General features: G+C 38.4%; 1 protein-coding gene across 3 annotated transcripts in view; it reads right to left on the bottom strand.

Annotated features, from left to right (window-relative positions):
• LOC150078191 (voltage-dependent calcium channel subunit alpha-2/delta-2-like) overlaps window positions 1-21,158 on the bottom strand; it is a 663,667-nt gene that overhangs the window by 267,172 nt on the left and 375,337 nt on the right. For all 3 annotated transcript variants that reach the window (XM_090384688.1, XM_090384689.1, XM_090384690.1), the window contains one exon: window positions 9,605-9,698. In XM_090384688.1, the coding sequence (XP_090240814.1) occupies window positions 9,605-9,698 (94 nt within the window). The remainder of the gene's footprint in view (window positions 1-9,604; window positions 9,699-21,158) is intronic.

The raw sequence follows: 21,158 nt of genomic DNA, 5'->3' as shown, positions 1-21,158 counted from the left end.
CGCATCCTCCGTATTTGGTTTCCTACCCTGAAATCCATTATTCATGGAAAACACTTTGCTGCTGATGATGAGGTAATTTCTGCTGTCGAGTCAAAATCTGAAGTACAGTTAGAGGACTTTTACAAAACTGGCTTATAGGAGTGTATTATTAAGAGGTGGCAAAAACGTGTCATTTTGTCTGGTGACTACATTTAAAAAGTGTAATACATGTTTGTTTCAGCCTTCTATCACATCTACTTCTGGGTAAATACAAATCTTTCTTAAACCCCTTACGAATCACTCAGAACTATGACTGTATTTGAAATTCTACTTTCTCGAAACAAACTTTCCTAGCAGTGAAGTAGTGTTCTTCAGTGATTTTAATGTTTATAATTCTAGATGGCTTCAGTTGCAAGTACTCAGCTGGCAGATATGCTGAAGCTTTGCTTTGACTAATGACCTTACACAATTTATCATTTACATAACAGAATACTGTACAATTCTAACTGCACAGCTAACATCCTTGATCTTTTCTTAACCAACACCACTTCAAATTCAAAGTATACAATTAATGTTAGTAGTCCTATAGGTACCTCAAATCACAATTGGTAATAGTCTTCTCCAATGAAACATCTCCCCCTTCTCAATCTTGTGTCATTGGGCATTACAAGAATGCAAAATGAGATGATCTGTGTGATTTCTATTCCTGTTTTCCAAGTTCAGACTACCATTTTAAATAATCTGATTCTACTGTTTGCTCAGATTGTGTTGGAAAAATTATTCTTGAAGAGATGAAATCCTTTATTTCTTATTCAACGTAAACTTGATTTTTAGCAGGTTAAGAGAAGGAAACTAGTTTCTTGTCTATTGGTAGTCAAGTCTCCTGGTCTCTGGCCAAAGCTAGTGGCCTAAACTTCTTTTCATCCATACATCCACTCCTGATAATTCTAATATCTTTTCATAAAGCTGACTTATTAGTATGCTATTTATTCTCTGATCACTATATATCATACCAAATACATTTCGTTCAATGACTCCTGTGATTGTCCATCCAAAGAAAGGAGGCGCCTCCATAGCCAGGTGGGAAGGAGCAGCAGTGCGTAGCACACGCTTCTTGATTAGACAGGGGTTCGAGCCCATCACCACCAAATACGGAGGATGCAGAAAGGTCAGGGAATGACCACCGCATATTCACGGAGCAATATGGCCTTAGTTGCTAATGTTCCTAAAAAAAACCAAATAACAAACAAATAACAAAATCCAAAGAAAGGACAACATTACAATAAATAAATCTTAATGCCGAGAAGTCTTCTGGATCCAATGTAATTTCTCAACTTGTTCACAAAATCTTATTACTGTTTTGCGTCGCCTTTTTACACCCTCTCTTTCTGTTGGTATCTCTGATACTTTTCATGTAAACATGCTCATGTAAAGCCAAATTCCTCCCTTCCAATTATTACATTTACCTCAACTCTTTCCAAATCAATAAAGAAATCCATCACCTGCCCTTTTTATGCTACTTCAAAAATATCCATATGACCAATAGTGGTCAATATTGTTTAAATCACTGTCAATGAACTGGTGGTCTTGGTTTATGTCATTCAAATTTGGATAAATTCAATAAAAATTTCAGCAAAACCTAACGAGTTTCTTTTGACATTTTTAAAGCTTTTGATCATGCATGGCATAAAGGTCTTGTAACAAGTTCCAATCTTATGGACTACCAACTGTTTTTTGTAATTGAGTATCCAGTTTTCTCTCTGATCACTGACTGTGGTCAATGGTAAACAGCTCTATTTTCCAATGTCTTTACTAATCCTGGTAGTCTCTCCAAATTTCAGTTTTTTCTCCCACTCTTTTCCTCTTTATAAATAACCTAGGTCAACTGATTGAAACCTTGTCTACAGGCTTCCTGATGATAGCACCCACACTACATTCCATCTTTCAATTTGAGAAACCCTGTTAGCAATAAACAGCATTATCTTTTTGAATATCTTCCAAAAATTCCTTAAATGCCAATCTCCAGGTAATTTTCCAATGGAATCAAGAAAACTTAGTTAAGATGCATTTAGGGCTAAAGCCTCAAGCTGGAAGCAAATTTGCCACCTTATAAATATTCTGTTCATTCAGATATGGCTGTGTATTAATGATGCTATTGCACTTAATATATACATAGTCTAAATTTGCTCACAGCTTGAGGCTTTAGCCCTAAATGCACCTTAGTCTAAATACATCATACACCATCAGGCATCTCTCATATTGTGGAGTTATACTTCATAACTGTTTTGTCATCATTGCATCACTCGGGTACCTACCCACCCACCGAAGAAGGGCCAAATAGCCCTGAAACGGTGCTGTCTGGGGGAGCCTGATGGCCACTGAGTTTCCTCGAATAGGTAACAACAATCTTCTCCACTGGGGAAGTGTTGCCTATTCGAGGAATATATGAGCTTTGAGTGTGAGTTGAAGGAGCTGAGTTTCCTCGAATAGGTAACAACAGTCTTCTCTACTGGGGAAGCGTTGCCTATTTGAGGAATATATGAACTTTGAGTGTGAGTTGAAGAAGCAACTGTCCCTTTCTTCCTTCTATGGCATTTCCTTCCTCTCCCTCTCCTACTATCACCTTCCTACATCTTTATCTCTTTTCTAAGTCTAATAGGGATAGTATGAGGATAACCGAGAACTTTATCCCATACCATATTTCAAAACGGTGCTATCTGGGTGGTGGTACCTATCTGAGAATAAGTAACATTAGTCTTCTCCTTAGGTGAAGCGTTACTTATTCGAAGTAGTGCAATGTCATGGCAACTCGCTGTGAAGGTATTCACAATATGAGATATAACTTAAAACGATGCCGCCTTATAAATATTCTGTTCATTCAGAAAACTTAGTTAACAACAGTCCTTCTAAAACCTGTCTTATTTCTCCCAAAAGAAATCTGCTGCTGCTGAAATGCTCATGTTCAATTATACAGTATTACTATGTTGAAAGTAAGTCTAAAAAAAGACACCCAAGGTGGCTGGAATCTATCCAATTATATTAAGGGAAAAAGCAAAGATAATAAGCAAATCTTCAGCCACAACGATGAGAGCATCCTTGGATTCAGGGGAGCGCCCAAAGAATTAGCATTAGCATTAGCATTTTGAATTTATGCCCTCTCAGGAGATTATTCTGAACAAGAGGAAGAATCCCATCAGCATTGAGCATGCTCAAACCATTCAAGCCTCAATTAGATCACCTTGCAGGTGCCCAGTCTCCAGACACTATAATCTGTAAAACTTAAGCCTTTCTTCGTAAGAGCAACCATTTGTTCCATTCACTAATCTTGTTGCCCTTCTCTGTACTCGTTCCAACAGCTCTACATCCTTCTTAAAATGAGGCCTCCAGACCTGTATACAACACTCAAGGTGTGGCCTTATACAAAGGGATAATCACCTCCTTATCCTGCTAGAAAAACTCCTGTATATCACTGACAAGACACCATGAGCTACTCTTGCAGACCATCTGCACTGCTCAGAAATGACAAAATGGGTATAGCAACAAATGGGTTGCTATACCCATTTTTATTAACATATTTTATTAGCATACTTCTTGTAAATTCCTACACAGTTTTTAACATACATCTTGTAAATTCCTACACAGTTTTTAACATACATCTTGTAATTTACAACACATGTAATGATATAAACACATCAATTCATTTATATTGGTTCCTTCCGACATCAGAAGCAAACCTCCCCCACTAGCACATATATAAACTCACCCATGGCTTTCAAAACACTCGCACTGACATAGGATATATTGCCTACAGCAATTTCACCATCACACCATAATATACAAAAGGCGCGACTGCGCAGTATAATCTTATCAACATATAAAACAACCAGAAGGCGGGAATTTACCCCCTTTTCAGTCTGACCACCACCACAGCACAAGACGGAAGTAAGAACTTTTCTCATTTATTCTGATACATACCCATTGGGCTTTGTGTCACCTATCCCAATTTGCTATTTCAGACAATACGTAGGCAAAATTTAAAATTAAAAAATTTATGTAAACTAAACTTATCATCCTATCTCATTGATTTTCTATCAATTTAAATTTAATACTAGTATTTAAAAATTTATAACTGGCAAAACCATGGGGACAACAGAAACAGGTAGGTATGAGACATTCCTTTAGTCTGGCTATCATTCTGCTCAAAGTCCCCGATGAAGTAGCAGATTGATGGCCAAGTGAGGGAATGCTATTACAATTTATTTTGTTCATTTGCATTTTTTGTTTATTTGCATTTAAATTGTTATTTTTATCGTTATTTTCATCATTTAGCATCATATTATTTTTAATACTATTACATTCATATAACATTTATAGGCCTCCCAGACTAAAGTTAGTTTACATTTGGTAGCTTGGTAACCTGATCCATATACACTTAATTGCCTACAGATTAATAACATTTAATTAAACAAAATCAATCAATATAATTTCATGCACGTATAATGTCTAATTGCCCTTTATACAATAGCATTAACGTTGCACAACTGGCAAAACTCCTAACACTGTAAAATTGACTAGATATCATTATCGTAACCATTATTAAGAACACAATATATATATATATATACATATATATATATATTTTTTCACTTCTGCCAATCACAGTCCACACCGGAAGATATCTGCGCATGTGCAAGGCAATGCCAATACATTGACCTGCTGCCATGTTTCTTATTTTGAGTTGACAAAGAGGCATAACACCTTGAAAGCTTCTCATAAGAATATTAGTTTTGTGTATTTTATTTTAGTTCATTGTATAAAGTTTTTAGTATTTTTATTTATACAATTCTCAGTCTTTAATTTTATATCATATGTATATGTAATTAAAATCCTCAGATTAAAGTTATATATTTTTAAACAGTTTGCTGGTTGGTAAAATATTATTTCATTATACATGTATTTCCTAAATATTACAATCTATAGAAATTCAAGTCCAATGTCAACAGGTATCTTCTGTTTTCTCAACCTTTGACTCATACATGGTACTGAAGTGCTATAGGATCTAATACCTACTGTTTGGTTTCACGGTACAAAATAAAAAGTTTTGAGGGTTTTTTACCCAACACAGCAGGAAACAGATGACAGAATACATGCAATTTATAAACAAGATTTTTACAGTGCATCATGGCATTGTAAAAGTGCCATGATGCAATGTAAAAATCTCAGCATTGTAAAATTCTCAGCACAAATTCAGAACCACTTCAATCTGAACAATACAACATACACCTGCAACATTTAAAAGGAAATCTTATGGATAATAACTAACTATCAACATATGTAACTAACTATTAAATATCGGTGTAGATATACCATAGATAGCTCTTAAACAAAAACTACATTCATAATGTAAAGGCATCATTTTAGTTGTATCTCATATTGTGTTCATCCTTCACAACGAGTTACCACGTACTGTACTATCTCGAATAAGTAAACTTCTCTAATAGAGAAGTCTATTGTTACTTTTTCTTGGTGGGCACTACCACCTAGACGGCACTGTTTCAAGGCTAGTTGGCCTTCCATCGGATGTGAAGGATGATCAAATATGAGTTTCAACTAAAATGATGCCTTTACACTATGAATGTAGTTTTCGTTTAAGAGCTATCTATGGTGTATCTACACCAATATTTAATAGATAATTTTAAGCTCTTATAGTATTATGCCTTGTTGCATTTATATTTATTACATGTAACTAACAAATGTATAATAAGGGATTTAATAATAATAATAATAATAATATAATAATATGCAGTGGGTGATACAGGCAAGATTCATTCAATATTCCCAACCACAGTAGGCTTTTCTTCTTTCTAAAAAAAAAAAGATGGGAGGGAGGAAGAAAACTTCCACAAGATATTTTAATAACAGATGCATTTTACATAACAAAACATGATCAACCACCACATAATCTGTTCAAACCTACTGGGGTAGCTTACCAGTATCATTTTGATTACTTGACATTCTGAATAATCAGTTCTACGATCTAGTCAGTGTTTTGAACTGTGCCAATTTGATCCTGTGAATTTTGAACTATGAGTATTTTCACGTTGCCATTTTTATTTTTTGCATTTTGGTTGTTAGTAATATGAGCTAGCGTCCCCCCACAACCAAGTGGAAGGTTTGATCCACTGTGTTGTTTGAAATAGGCAGAAGCAGTGCTTTGCAATTTTTTTTTTTTTTTTTTATAAGTTTCTTCCCTCTTTTCAAATTCAATTAAAACACAACACTTAGCCATCATTACTGCACTTCACACAATACAATGGAGACAGGTCTGCTTATTACAGCACTGGTGTTTGCCTTTATATGATCAGTGAGTAACTATATACTATACATATTTATTAGAACATATTTATAAATAAATACATATTTATTTATTAATATCTATTTATTAGATATTAGAACTGGAAAAGGAATTAGAAAATGTGAATTGGAATATCATCGGTTTGGCTGAAACAAGAAGAAGAAATGATTCACTTATAAGTTTATCAAGTGGAAATCTGCTGTACACCAATGGAAACAGTGAAAGGAGTGAAGGGGGAGTTGGGTTTCTGGTCCTAAAAAAAAATTTAAAAAACAACATTTTGGAATTCAAAAGTACATCACCAAGGATGTCAATACTCAAGATTTCTAAGAGGTGCAAGCTAAAGGTTATAATGATTTATGCACCAAGTTCGAGCCATGATGATGAAGTGGTTGAAGAAATGTACACCGAAATTGAGAATCTTCTAGATGAGCAGAAAACCCACTACACTATTATTATGGGGGACTTCAATGCTAAGGTTGGAAAAAGACAAAACAGCGCAGAAATGGGAACTATAGGAAATTTTGGTATTGGTAAAAGAAATGAAAGAGGCGAAAGACTTGTGGAATTTGCAGAACCTCAAGGATTGTCACTAATAAACACTTTTTTTTCAAGAAAAGGGTGAACAGAAAGTGGACATGGAAGAGTCCAAATGGATTAACAACTAATGAAATCAACTTCATCCTCACTAACAGAAGATATAAATGTTGGAAGTGATCACAGAATGGTAAGATGTACACTTGGTATAGATGTAGGAAAGGAAAAAACTGACTCGAGTAAATAATAGAGGTCTTTGAGATAACAGAAGAGGAGAAAAAGCAGTATGTACTGGAACTCAAAAACAAGTTTGAGCTTCTGCAGACTGCTCAGGACCAAGATATCGACGAGGAATATTACAACTTTCTGAAAGTGATAAAGCCCAAGAAACCTATAGGGAAAAAGAAATCCAAAGAAGAAAAATTTAGTCAAGAAACACTTCCTATGATGAACCGAAGGCGAAAAATAAAGAGCAAGATAAACGCTGACAAAAAAAAATTGAGTTTACTGAGTTATGCAAAGCCATTAGAAAGAGACTCAGAGAGGACATAAGAAGATTTAACACAAGAAAAGTAGAACAAGCATTAAGGGAAAACAAAGGATTTAAATCAGCAGCCAGGAGCAGTAATACAGAAAGACAAATGATACTGAAACTGAAGAATAGCGATGGTGTACTTATAAACAGCAGAGAAGGCATAATTCAAATAGCAGAAGACTATTATAGAGAATTATACAAGGAGGGAGCGAATGATGCCAGCAGTGGGGAAGATGGATTGCAAATTAGCAACACATACGACATACCCGATATTCTTCCTGCTGAGGTAGAACATGCATTGAAGAAAATGAAGAATCAGAAAGCTCCGGGGGAAGATGAAGTTACTGTAGAGTTCATAAAATTAGGAGGAAGAGACATAACACAAAAACTGGCAAGGCTCTTCACAGTGACGCCTAAGCAGTGGAATAATGCAATCATAGTTTTGCTGCATAAGAAAGGAGATAAATCAGAAATTGTAAATTATCGACTTTGCAATGCTATTTGTCTTCTGCTATTTGAATTATGCCTTCTCTGCTGTTTATAAATACACCATCGCTATTCTTCAGTTTTCAGTATCATTAGTCTTTCTGTATTACTGCTCCTGGCTGCTGATTTAAATCCTTTGTTTTCCCTTAATGCTTGTTCTACTTTTCTTGTGTTAAATCTTCTTATGTCCTCTCTGAGTCTCTTTCTAATGGCTTTGCATAACAGATATTGTAAATTGTATCAACTGAAAGAGCAAGCTGGCTTTAGGACAGGATTCTCAACTATGGATCACCTTCACGTAATATCACAGCTAATGGAGAAAGCAAATGAATATAAAACACCATTATGCTTGGCATTTGTGGATTATGAAAAAGGCATTTGACTCCATACAGCATAAGAAAATGTTTTGGGCACTGGAAAGACAAGGCATAGATACCCAATATATTATGATTTTGAAGAAAATATACGAGAATGCTACCTCCTTTGTTAGACTAGACAAAGACAGTAGGAAATTTAAAATCGAGAAAGGAGTTCGACAAGGAGACACAATATCTCCAAAGCTGTTTACTGCTGCCCTTGAGGAAGCTTTCAGAAGATTAGACTGGTCGCAGAAAGGAGTCAATGTGAACGGAGAGTACCTAAACCATTTACAATTTGCAGATAACATTATGGTCATAAGCCATGATCCCAAAGAATTAGAGGAAAATCCTAATCAGTTATGCACAGTTAGTAAGGATTTTGGACCAAAGATGAATATGACTAAAACAAAAGTAATGATGAACAAGTATGCCACAGAAAGGGAAATAATGATTGAAGGAGCAGTAATTGAAAAGGTGGAGTCATATACTTATCTGGGACAAGTTATTAGCTGTAATAATGATAAATGGCTGAAAGTCAAGAGAAGAATAAATTTTGGATGGTTAGCATTCAGGAAATATAGTCACATACTGAAGAGCAATATCCCAGTTTGTCTGAAACGTAAAAAATGAACCAATGTATACTCCCCACCACGACTTATGGAAGTGAAACTTGGGCACTCACCAAAAGAATGGAAAAAAAGCTGAGAACTACACAGCGAAGAATGGAACAAATTATATTGGGAATCAGACTGTTAGATAAGAAGAGAAACACATGGATTAGGCAGCAAACTCAAGTAAAGGACATTCTTATCAAAACTAAAGAACTAAAATGGTCTTGGGCAGGACACATAGCTTGAAGACATGATGACAGATGGAGGAGCTAGAAGAAAACCTGGAAGACAACAACGGAGATGGACAGATGAAATTCACGAATTTGTGGGTAGTAAATGGATGGCCATTGCACAAAACAGAAGGAACTGGAAATTTGCTGGAGAGGCCTTCATCCTGCAGTGGATTGAAAATGGCTGCTGATGATGATGATACATATTTATTAATACATATGTTTTTTAAAAGACACTTTTACTGCATTACTAAAAGCACACATACAACTATATGTTATATTTAACAGCTATCTTTTTAAAGTAGTTATTTTATAAACATTCATAGTATCTGCAAATTTTTTCACTTCCTCTGTACACTTTATTTTTTAATTATAAAAGAAATGACATACTAAATATAATGAAAACAGGCATGCTTGGAGAATTTCAATCAAGTGGGATAAACGTATTAAACCACTACGATGGAACTTAAAAAATTAACATAGCAATAATTAGAACAAAATTTTCCCTTCACCTTTTATTGTCAATGTCTTCAGTACGCCAAAAATGAACAATGTCCTCTGTTTTTCTAATATCCCACATCAATCTTTGAATGAGTGTGCTTTGACCTACAAATAAAAATGAAATTATTTGAAAGGTAATTTTTATCCTAACAAGTTAACATATATGACAATGTTCCCTAAATTCTTTTCATTTTGTTACTTTCCCTTCTGAATTGATTAAAATTTGTTGTTTGTTTTTGTGAAAAAAAAACAAACAAAGCATTACTGATTTGGAATAAATTACAAATTGGGTGGTTTGCAGACATTTAATGTCTGTTTCTATCTGAATTTAACTTTAAAATGTTAGAGCTTTTCCAACTGACAATGGTTTCTGTAAATCTGGGAGTAATAGGTATTCAATGGTTTTTAGAGATTACATCACTAGAGACACACATTTAAATTTACTCTTGTAAAATTAAATGTACAATGATGGTTATAAGATGGAACATGTTAGGATCAGAGGGTGGCTGCAGGACAGGAAGCAGGAGTTGTGATTGATGGTTACTTTTCAGATTGGTCTAACATTAGAAGTGGGGTCTTCCAAGAGTTGTTTCACAGAAAGCAGTTGTTTCTGATTTTCGGAGATGACATCGATGAAGGGATTTGAAAATTGGTACAATGGTTAATGATTAGAACCAGCGGGACTCCATGAAAATGACTTGGATAAACTTCAAGGATGGTCAGAAAAGTTGTTTTGATGCAGCAAAATGAAAGGTTTTATACTTCGGGAATACCAACTGCAAAATAACTTCCTTTTTTTTTTTTTTTTTTTTTTTTTATGTGAACCCCAAACACGAGAGGTATTAGAACCTATAGTACTTAGTACCGTGCTTGGGCTGGAGGTTGAGGAGACGAAAGAAGATATTTGTTGACATTGGACTTGAACTTCTGTAGATTGTAATTTTCAGGAAATACGTATGAAGGAAGGTTGTTCCAGAAAACGGCAGTTGAATGAATAAATGAGGAAGATGAAAAGTTGGTTCTGTGGGTTTGAAGTTGGACAGTAAATGGATGTTGGCTGGTGGCGGCACGTGTTCGGACTGTTTTGAAAGAGAGAGCGGGAATTATAGAAGCCAATTCAGAAGAACAGTGCCCATGGAAATATCTGTAGAAGAGGCATGCAGCAGAAACAGTACGTCTATGAGAAAGCGAGTGGAGAGACTCTGTTAGAGATGAATCATTAATTAACCTAACTGCCCTCTTCTGAATGGAATCAAGAAGCCTGAGAGAGGTTTTGGGGGCACCACCCCCAAATGTGGGAACAATATTCCATGGCAGGGCGGATTTGCGATTTATACAGAGTGAGCAGCTGTTTGGAAGAAAAGTAACGCCGAGAGCGAAAGAGAAAACCAAGTTTTCTAGATGCAGAGGAAGCAATATTTGTAATGTGCTTGTGCCAAGAGAGATTAGAAGTCAGGGTAATCCCCAAAAGAGATATATCCTTTTGCCTAGAAATTGGAGTGTCACTAAAGATAAGCATAGGAGCAGAAGAATCCTTTTTTGCGAGATATAAGACAAGACTGAGTTTTAGAAGGGTTGAAATCAACTAAGTTGTCTTTGCCCCACTGGAGAATTACCTGAAGTTCGGCATTTAAGGAATTGGTAGCAGATTTTCGAGAAGTTGAAGCTGATTGAGCAGGGCAAGGTTTCTCAAAATGGAAAGTTGAATGCAATGTGCTATCATCGGCAAAACTATGGATAGGATTTCCAGTCAATGGAAGAAGGTCATTGATATACAAGAGGAAAAGAGTGGGGGAAAGAACTGAACCTTGGGGGACACCGGCATTAGTGGAGAAGTTAGAAGACAGAGAGCCATCTACCATCACCTTCAGTGAGCGATCAGAGAGAAAACTGGATAACCAATTACTAAAAACTGTTGGCAAACCATAAGATGGAAGCTTGTTTAGAAGACCTTTATGCCAAACACGATCGAAAGCCTTTGAGATGTCAAGAGCAACTACTTGTGTTTCACCGAACAAACCGAACCTTTCCATTGAAGTAGTCCATAAATGGGTAACATAAGCCAGAATATCACCAGTGGATCGACACCGACGGAATCCATACTGGCGATCGTTGATCAGACGGAAGGTTTCTAGGTAGTTTAAGAGTTGGCGGTTAATTGATTTCTCCATTACTTTAGAAAGAGTAGAAGTAATTGCAATGGGACGATAATTGGATGGGAGGGATTTGTCACCCTTTTTAGGAACTGGCTGGATATGAGCAAATTTCCAAGCAGAAGGAAAAACACCTTTGGAATAAGAAAGTGAAAAAAGGCGGCAAAGAATAGGAGTAAGTTCAGGAGCACAGATTTTGAGAACAAGTGGAGAAATACCATCAGGACCCGGAGTTTTCTTAGCATCAAGACTCATCAAAATCCTTCTGATATCCTTTTGACGGAAGACCACAGGAGGCATTGAATGGACCGTGTTGGGAATGGTGGGAGGTGTTTTACAAGTTCATTAATACATGAGCTGGAAGAAAAATGGGATGCTAGCAGGTCAGCTTTATCCTTGGCTAAAGTGACAACAGAACCATCTGGTTTGGACAGAGGTGGAAGCAGAGATGGGCAAAAGTTGCGGCCAATAGCTTTGGCAAGAGACCAGAATGCTCGGCTACCATTAGGGCAAGAAGCAAGTTTTCTACTCTTAGCCTGTTCAAACTCTAGTTTGGACTGATTAATAACTGCTTTACAATTGTTGCGAGCTTTGGTGTAGGCAGAAAATGAAACTGAAGAATTAGAAACAAGCCAATTACGATATGCAACATTCTTCTCTTGAACAGCCTTAGCACATTTATTGGAAAACCAAGGTTTAGATAAAGGACGAGATTTTAAAGTGGAGTGTGGGATAAAGGATTCCATTCCTGCAAGAATAATTTCACTGACACGATCTGAGCAAACGTTGACATCAGGAGTTTTGAAACAGTAATCCGACCAAGGAAAAGAAGAAAAGAAGTCTCGCAGGTCATCCCATTTTGCATTCTTGTAATGCCAAACAACACGAGGTTGGGAATAGCCATGAGATAAAGGTTCCATTGGAGAAGAGACAATCACCAAGTTGTGATCTGAAGTGCCTAAAGGACCTCTCACTTCGACCGTGTACTTAGAAGGGTTGTTTGTGAGAAAAAGATCAAGCGTATTGGCTGTATGATTCGGATTGTCCGGTATTCTTGTAGGTAAATGAACAATCTGTGCTAGGTCATTAGTAATTGCAAAAGCCTCAGCATCTCGACCTGCTGGGTCGGTGTGACTAGAAAACGGAAGCCAGCTGGAGTTGTGAACATTAAAATCACCAAGGAAAATTACCTCACTGTTAGGAAAGTTGGACTGGAGAAAGTCAAGTTGCAACGAGAGGAAGTCAAAGAGCTCCAAGTGATTAGTGGAGTTGGGAGAACGGTAGAGACAACAGATGAATTTGACACAATGAGGTAGAGAGATTTTAAGCCAGAGAAGATCAAAGAGAGGAGATTCCAAATTGCCAAGTCTCTGACAGGGAATATCAGAACGGACATATGCACAAGTACCACCTTTGAGGCGAAAGGAATTATACAGCGAATAATTTGGGCATCTGAGATGAGCAGTAGTTGAATCAACCGATAACTGAGATTCTGTCAGAAAAAGTACATGGGGTTTGGCAGACTGCAAGTGGAAATGGACATCGTTGAGATTAGAGTTGAGACCACGTATATTTGTTAAATGAATTAGGAAATCCTTGGGAGGTTTAGATCTTTTCGCAGATAAGCTTGTTCTATTAGTTTGACAATTCATGGTGTATTCAATAGTAAGAAAAAGTGGGTGGGACATGCTGTATGAAGTAATGAAATTTTTGGATATGGCGTACATGTGGTAAGAATATACCCAGATCCTTGACATAACGTGGCCTCGACAATGCTCCCCGCATACACACTACTCGGACTCCCTCCAGTCACTATCTGGCAGAGTAGAGGTAGCAAGATTATACACTAGCTGATCCGGAAGCCTCCTAGAGAGTTACCAATAGGTTCGGTCCGGTGTACTAACTAGCGGCCGGCCTGCGAAAACCGTTTTAGAGCTGTACCCTCGAAATGTAAGGAATATTGGATCTCGCCACGACGTTCATCATAACCTCAAAAGTCATCAATCATACTGCATGATGGAAGAGATAGGGAAGGGTTGACCGGAACTTAGCTCTAGAGACTAAACATGGGTTCCACCACTTCAAGCCTCCAATAAGCAAAGTGGTGGTATTTCACCGGTTGATGAGAGTCATCTACCACCTAGTACTGCCTGGTAACATAGAGGGGCGGCATTCCTCCATGTGGTGTGGGCGCCACACCTCGACCCCTGCTTACGTTGGTTCACACCTGGGTGGTCACCCACCATGTGCTTGTGCATGGAGGTTATACCCAGGATTACTAACAGTCCCACCATCGTGAAGGTGCAAGCAGAGGATTTGGCTGTCACAGACCGTCCGGACTTCGCCGAAATTGGGTCCACTTGACTTGAGTGTCACCCGAATATCAGTTCCATCAGCGTTTTAGACTCCCAGGTAGCAAGTACAGCTTGTCTGGTATATCTGAGAGAATGTCTGTGACAACCTCAAGGACCACTGTGTCCAGGTATGGACATAGTATTCTTTAGAGAGAGAGAGAGAGAGAGAGAGAGAGAGAGAGAGAGAGAGAGAGAGAAATACCAAGTTACTTCAAAAAGGTTTAAAGGTAGGGCAACCCACTTGGTAAGACCTGTAAAGGGGTGACCAAATGAGAAAAGACTCATTCTTTGATTCCTGGGTTGAATCAAAAATAGTAGAGAAAGAAAGGGATTGGGAGTTATGGTATGGGTGGATATGAAGTTTGGCAAGCAGTACAGACAAGTCTTAAGGAAAGCCCATGGTGCACTCTATTGATGATTTATTGAATATTTGCTTGTAGAGATAGGGTGGTTATAATTCAACTGGAAGACTCCACTGTGTCCAGGTATGGACATAGTATTCTTTAGAGAGAGAGAGAGAGAGAGAGAGAGAGAGAGAGAGAAATACCAAGTTACTTCAAAAAGGTTTAAAGGTAGGGCAACCCACTTGGAAAGACCTGCAAAGGGGTGACCAAATGAGAAAAGACTCATTCTTTGTAGCAATTCTTATATACTGCAGGAAATGGTGGTTTATCAGGGTGACTAATTTAGACATTTGCTGGCAGCACAATGACAAATGTTGATTTTATACTCATATGTTTACAGGATCACCTCCAATGATAGTATCGGTGGATTTAGAGGTTATGAAAGATTTAAAATATTGTATAAAAAAGAATATCCCCAAAGTTTTTGAAGGCATAGCAACAGGTATAACTGAGGAAATCTTTAACAGTGAGATGATAAGGTTGGAAAGTAAAGGACTGATGAGAGATACAATAAATGGAAGTTTTCAAAAAATAGCAAGAGAAGCTGGAGAATAGTAAGTTGGAATAAAAGGTGGTAGAGTGACCTTTCAGTTTCTATATCAGGTAGATATCTCGGGCAGATAAAGAAAACTCTGGTTGGACATAGGATTTCAATTCATTGTGCTTATTATGGACTCAGAGAGAGGTTTTTTCCAGATTCAGGCTGGTGGAGACAGACATATGCTGTTGTGATGCCAAGGATACTGCCTACAATGTTTATATTGAGAAATGAACCATTTTAAACTACCACCAATATTTTTTTGACAGGAGACCTCTATGCTGCTTAAGAACATTGCAAAGAAGGCATATGGTAGTAGAAAAGCTCTACTACATGCAAACTAATTCCAGTTTTTAAAATTTTTTTAAAAGTTTTTCGTGTTTTAAGTGGTGTAAATTGAACTAACATGAGATAATTTAGAAGTTAATTTGAAAACTGAGTATCAGCAAGTTTCGTGTTATTGTTGAAGAGTTGGTACTATCCATAAATCAAGTGCTAACCTAGATAGGGAGTCCACCTCCAAATGGCAGCAATGGTAATCCTGGAAGGAGGGTTGTGTTTTCTTTGTTTCTCTCCTTCCACAGTTAAGAGAGCAGAGGAGCACTGGGAAGACAGTGTGAAAACCATTCAAGAGCACTTTGAATTTGATGTTTAAAGTTTCTTTTTATGGGGAAAAAAAAAACGAAAATTTAATAATGAATAAAGTGTAGATAGGCATTGCCTAGGAAAAACTCTTGTCAAATGGTCTGTATGAATGAAATGAAATACAGAAGTGTGTCCTACAGGCCAATCTAAATTTTGTACAGGTTTAAAAACCATGAATAACTCATCAGAGAAAACCTACTCCACCCACCGACAACGACTAACTACTGTCAAATTAACTACAACCTTGCCTGAAAAGGATTTTTGATATTCCTCCAGACTTCAAGGAATCAAACTCAGACCTTTTCAATTAATGGCAGACAGTGATATATACAACAAGCCAAAACATTATGACCAGCGAGTCGTTATGAAAATCAAAGCAACTGCAGGTGAACTACGTGGATCAGGACAAGGTATAAAAAACACCTATTAATCAGCTCCATTAATCAGTGTTGTTACCCTTGTTCTTCAGATGGGAAAGGCAGCGGACTTAAGCTGTTATGTTGTTGTTATTTGGTTTTTTAGGAGCATTAGCAACTAAGGCCATACTGCTCCGGGGATATGCGGTGGTCATTCACTGACCTTTCCGCATCCTCCGTATTTGGTGGTCACGGGCTCGAACCCCAGTCTAATCAAGAAGCGTGTGCTACGCACTGCTGCTCCTGCCCACCTGGCTGACTACGGAGGCGCCTGCGGACTTAAGCGAGTTTGACAAAGGCCAAATTGTAATGGCCAGACGAGTGGGTCAGAGCATATCCGAAACGGCATAGCTGGTGGGATGCTCATGGTCAGTGGTGGTTAGTATTTACCGAAAGTGGTCCGAGGAGGGAAAACCCACGAACCGCCAGTGAGCTGTCGGATGACCACAGCTCATCGATGCTCGAGGTGAGTGAAGGCTCTCCCAGATGGTACGTGGCAACAGAAGGGCGATTGTGGCACAATTCGCCGGTAATTGGAATGCTGGTGACAGGAATAATGTGTCACAACACAGTACATCAAACCCTGCTGAAAATGGGGCTATGTAGCCGCAGGCCGCTCCAAGTGTCTATGCTAACCACAGTTCACCAGCGACAGTGCCTACAATGGGCACGCGGGCATCAAAACTGGACCTTGAGTGATTGGAAGAAGGTCGTCTGGTCCGATGAATCACATTTCCTGTTACACCATGTGGACGGCCAGGTATATATGCATTGTTTACATGGGGAAGTGATCGTGCCGTGGGATGAAAACAAGCTGGTGGCTGTAGTGACATGCTTTGGGCAATGTTCTGCTGGAATACTCTCGGTCCAATCGTCCATGTGCCGGGCACTCTGACATCTACCACCTACCTAAACATCATTATGCCTGTCTCCACGTGCCTTGGGACGGGCATCAGGCAGCAGTTGCTCAGGAGTTGGCAACTCACATTTCAGGCCCTGTTTACACAGATTCTATAGTCAAGCCAGAGACATTTGTGGAGATGGACCCAGGTACTGGAGCCGCTACAAACAGGTCATATACATAAATGTCACTGAGTGGCATACATGTATTTCTTTTACTTTTGATCTTTGAGAGTTTTGTTGCATTTTACAATTTTGTAAGTGAAGCTCCATTTTCTGCTGTAGTTTCTTACATAGGTTCGAATGATTGTAAACAGAGAGTGTTTATGTATTTTTGTGCTTATGTAAATAAATAATAATAAAAAAAAAATACCTAATCATCATTGCTAACCAGGTACACCCATTCATGGCAACAGTCTTCACATCTGGCAATGCCGTCTTTCAGCAGAATAATGCACCATGCCACACTGCCCGGATTGTTGGAGACTGGTTCACAGAACATTAGCATTAGTAGAGGCATATGACACAAGAAAGCAAGCTTATGAAGCATCAGCAAAAAAAAAAAAAAAAAAAGAAGAAAACTGCTCCCATTTCACCCCTCCGTTTGTTCCAAATACCTGTTCAGCTCAGCCTTTAATTTATTTAGGCTATCAACTTCCACAACAAAGGATGGAAGTCTGTTCCACCAACTAATACCTGCTGGCTAAAGGCAAATTTCCGTACATCGATCCTACAACTGTCTTTCCTCAATTTGAATTTATGCCCTCTCAGGTGATTACTCTGAGCAAGAGGAAGAATCCCAGCAGCATTGAGCATGCTCAAACCATTCAAGGCTTTATCCACCTCAATCAGATCACCTCACAGGTGCCTAGTCTCCAGACACTAATTTGCAAAACTTAAGCCTTTCTTCGTAAGAGCAACCCTTCGTTCTATTCACTAATCTTGTTGCCTTTCTCTATACTCGTTTCAACAGCTCTACATCTTTCTTAAAATGAGGCCTCCAGACCTGTATATAGTCAAGGTGTGGCCTGACCATTGACTTATACAAGGGGATAATCACCTCCTTATCCCTGCTAGAAAAATTCCTGTATATCATTGACAAGACACCATGAGCTAATCTTGCAGATCACCTGCACTGCTCAGAAAACTTCATATCTGCCTGCACAATTACCCCCAGGTCCCTTTCCTTCTCTACTGCTGTCAGTGTAGTACCACAGAGTTGATACGTTGCTCTGGGGTTACTGCTTCCCATATGTAGTACTTTACATTTGTCAATGTTAAACTTCATTTGCCACCTCTCAACCCATCTGCTAAAACTTTTGTAGATCCTGTTGCGGCAGCGTACTGTCATTAGTGTCCTTAACAACCTTGCCAACCTTCGAATCATTTGCAAACTTCGACATTAAGCCTGATATACCATCATCAATATCATTTATAAATACAGATAACAACAATGTACCCAACGCTGAACCCTGAGGGACTCCACTAATAACATTAGTCAACGATGAGAAATGTCCATTGATTACCACTCTCTGTCTTCTCCCATTCAACAATCCCTTTATCCACAGCAGCAATTTGCCTCCAATACCACACTGCTCCAATTTGTGCAGCAGTCTTCCATGTGCAACAGTATCAAAAGCCTTTCTAAGATCCAAATATATGATATCAAAGTTATTCCCTGCATCCAGTTCCTCTGTGACCACATCATAGTATACAATCAAATCGGTCACGCAAGGCTTTCGCTTAACAAAACAATGCTGTGTCCGAGCTATAACTGAAGTCTTGTGTAGATGATCCTGCAGTGCTTCTTTAACCAGTGCTTCCATTAAATTTCCTGGAACAGAAGTTAAACTCACAGGTCTATAATTACTTGTGTCGCCCTTTGATCCTCCTTTGTGAATTGGGGTCACATTTGCACAGCTCCAGTCCATGGGTACCTCCCCTGAGTCCAAGGAAGCTCTCATAATTATGGCTAAGGGTTTGCTTACTTCCTTTGCTGCCTCCTTTTATATTACTGGATAGATCCCATCCACCCCAGGTGCCTTTCTTGTATTTATCTTCAACAATTTCTCCTCCACTTTCCCCTCAGTTATTAACAAATCATCTAGCTCACTGACAGAGTTTAATTCGCCTCTGGCATTCCCCTTCCTGAATAACTCCTCATGTGTGAATGTAGATGCAAAATACTCATTTAGTTTGTTAGCCACCTGAGCAGGATCATCAACAGTTGAACCATCAATATCCAGTGAACCAATCTGATTCATCTCTTTCCTTCTAAAGTTTACATAGGTAAAGAACTCTTTGTTGTTTTTCTTTGCATCTTTTGCCAAAGATTTCTCATAATTTGCCTTTGCCTGCCTAATCTCCTGTGTGACTTGGTTACAGACCAGCTTATATCTATCATAGACTTCCATGTCACCCATTAATTTATATATATCCCATGCATTTTTCTTCTCTGCTATATGTCTCATTAGTTCATCTGACATCCACTTAGGCTTAAACCTTGAAAATATTTCTTAGTTGGAATGTAAAGCCTAGTAGCCTCCAAGATAAATTTTTTGAATGCTTCCCATTTTGAATTTGCTGTTGGTAACATCATCAGTTGGTCCCACTGTATAGAATTTAAATAATGCCTCAGACCATGTCTCATTTGGGGAGTACAATGTGTATAGGAAGGATAGACAGGATATTAAGGGAGAAGGGGTTATGCTATTAGTTAAGAAACACATAAAATCCAAGGAAGTGAAGCCAGTCGACATTGCTGGATAATTCAGTGTCGAGTCAGTTTGGTGTGACATAAGCATTGGGAGATCAAAAATTGAGAGTAGGAGTGTGTTATAGGCCTAATGACTCCAGACCACCGAAGTTGCCTTTACGAAAGCAAAAACCCTTCCCTTTACCCCTGATGGTAGTTACCTCTTTGAGTAAATCCCAATTCAGCACACTGTTGATCACTGCCACCTAGTGGTTCCTTTATCTGCAGATTCTTAATGCATGAAGAATCAATACTGATAATCAGATCAAGAGTATTACTCCCTCTAGTTGCCTCCCAAACATGCTGATGTAGAAAACACTCATCCAATAAACCCACAAAAGTCTTGCTAGTGGATGAGTGACCAGCACACAAATTCCAGTCAATATCCGGGAAATTAAAATAACCCATTATAAGACTCTCTGATTTCATGGCCCGCTCTATTTCTCTGTACAATTTCTTATTATTCTCATCAGAGTCATTAGGCCTATAACACACTCCTACTCTCAATTTTGATCTCCCAAGTCACACCAAACTGACTCGACACTGAATTATCCAGCAATGTCGACTGGCTTCACTTCCTTGGATTTTGTGTGTTTCTTAACTAATAGCATAACCCCTTCTCCCTTAATATCCTGTCTATCCTTCCTATACAAATTGTACTCCCCAAATTCCAGTTCTACATTCCTTATATCTGTGTGACACCATGTCTCTGATATCCCAACAATATCTGCCTTTGATGTTTTGAGCAATACATCAAATTCATCAAATTTATTTACCAAACTCCTAGCAGTGGTGTATATGCATGAGGAAGACTTCCAGGTATTGCCTTGGCCTCTAAATTCCCCAGACGTCAAACCCATCGAGCATCTGTGGTTTGTGTTGGAACAGCAATTCCAATCTGCTGCGTCTCAACACGGCCTTTACAGGAATTAAAGGATCTGCTGGTTATGTTGGTACCAAATACCACAAGACACATTAGAAATTGTGTAGCATCCATGCCTCGCCCGGTATGAGCTGTTTTGGCTATACACAAAGGACTAACATCATATTAGGTAGGTGTTCATAATGTTTTGGCTCATCGGTGTATCATGCTGACTAAACTCTATAGGAGGACTAGTCATCAAAGGCAACATGCAAAATATTTATCTAGAATTTGATAACTACTTTTCTTATATCACTTGCAGCTCTCACCACTAGGTTCTCAGCTGTAGGCCATGCATTTTAACTCTGGCCACAATTTTTAATCTAAAGAGCTCAAATCAGGACTGCCAGACAGAAGACAAATCTGAGGCACTGGTCAACTCAGAAATGCTATCAGCAGCGACTCTGTATAGGTGTTCCCATGTGAGCTGGAACAGAACCTTGCTGGAATAGCTTACCCATTAAACACTGTATTGCTC

The sequence above is a fragment of the Mastigoproctus giganteus genome, chromosome 11, assembly GCF_048544385.1.
Source record: "Mastigoproctus giganteus isolate SK-2022 chromosome 11, ASM4854438v1, whole genome shotgun sequence".
NCBI classification, from domain to species: domain Eukaryota; kingdom Metazoa; phylum Arthropoda; class Arachnida; order Uropygi; family Thelyphonidae; genus Mastigoproctus; species Mastigoproctus giganteus.
This window is presented reverse-complemented; position numbering and strand designations above follow the sequence as displayed.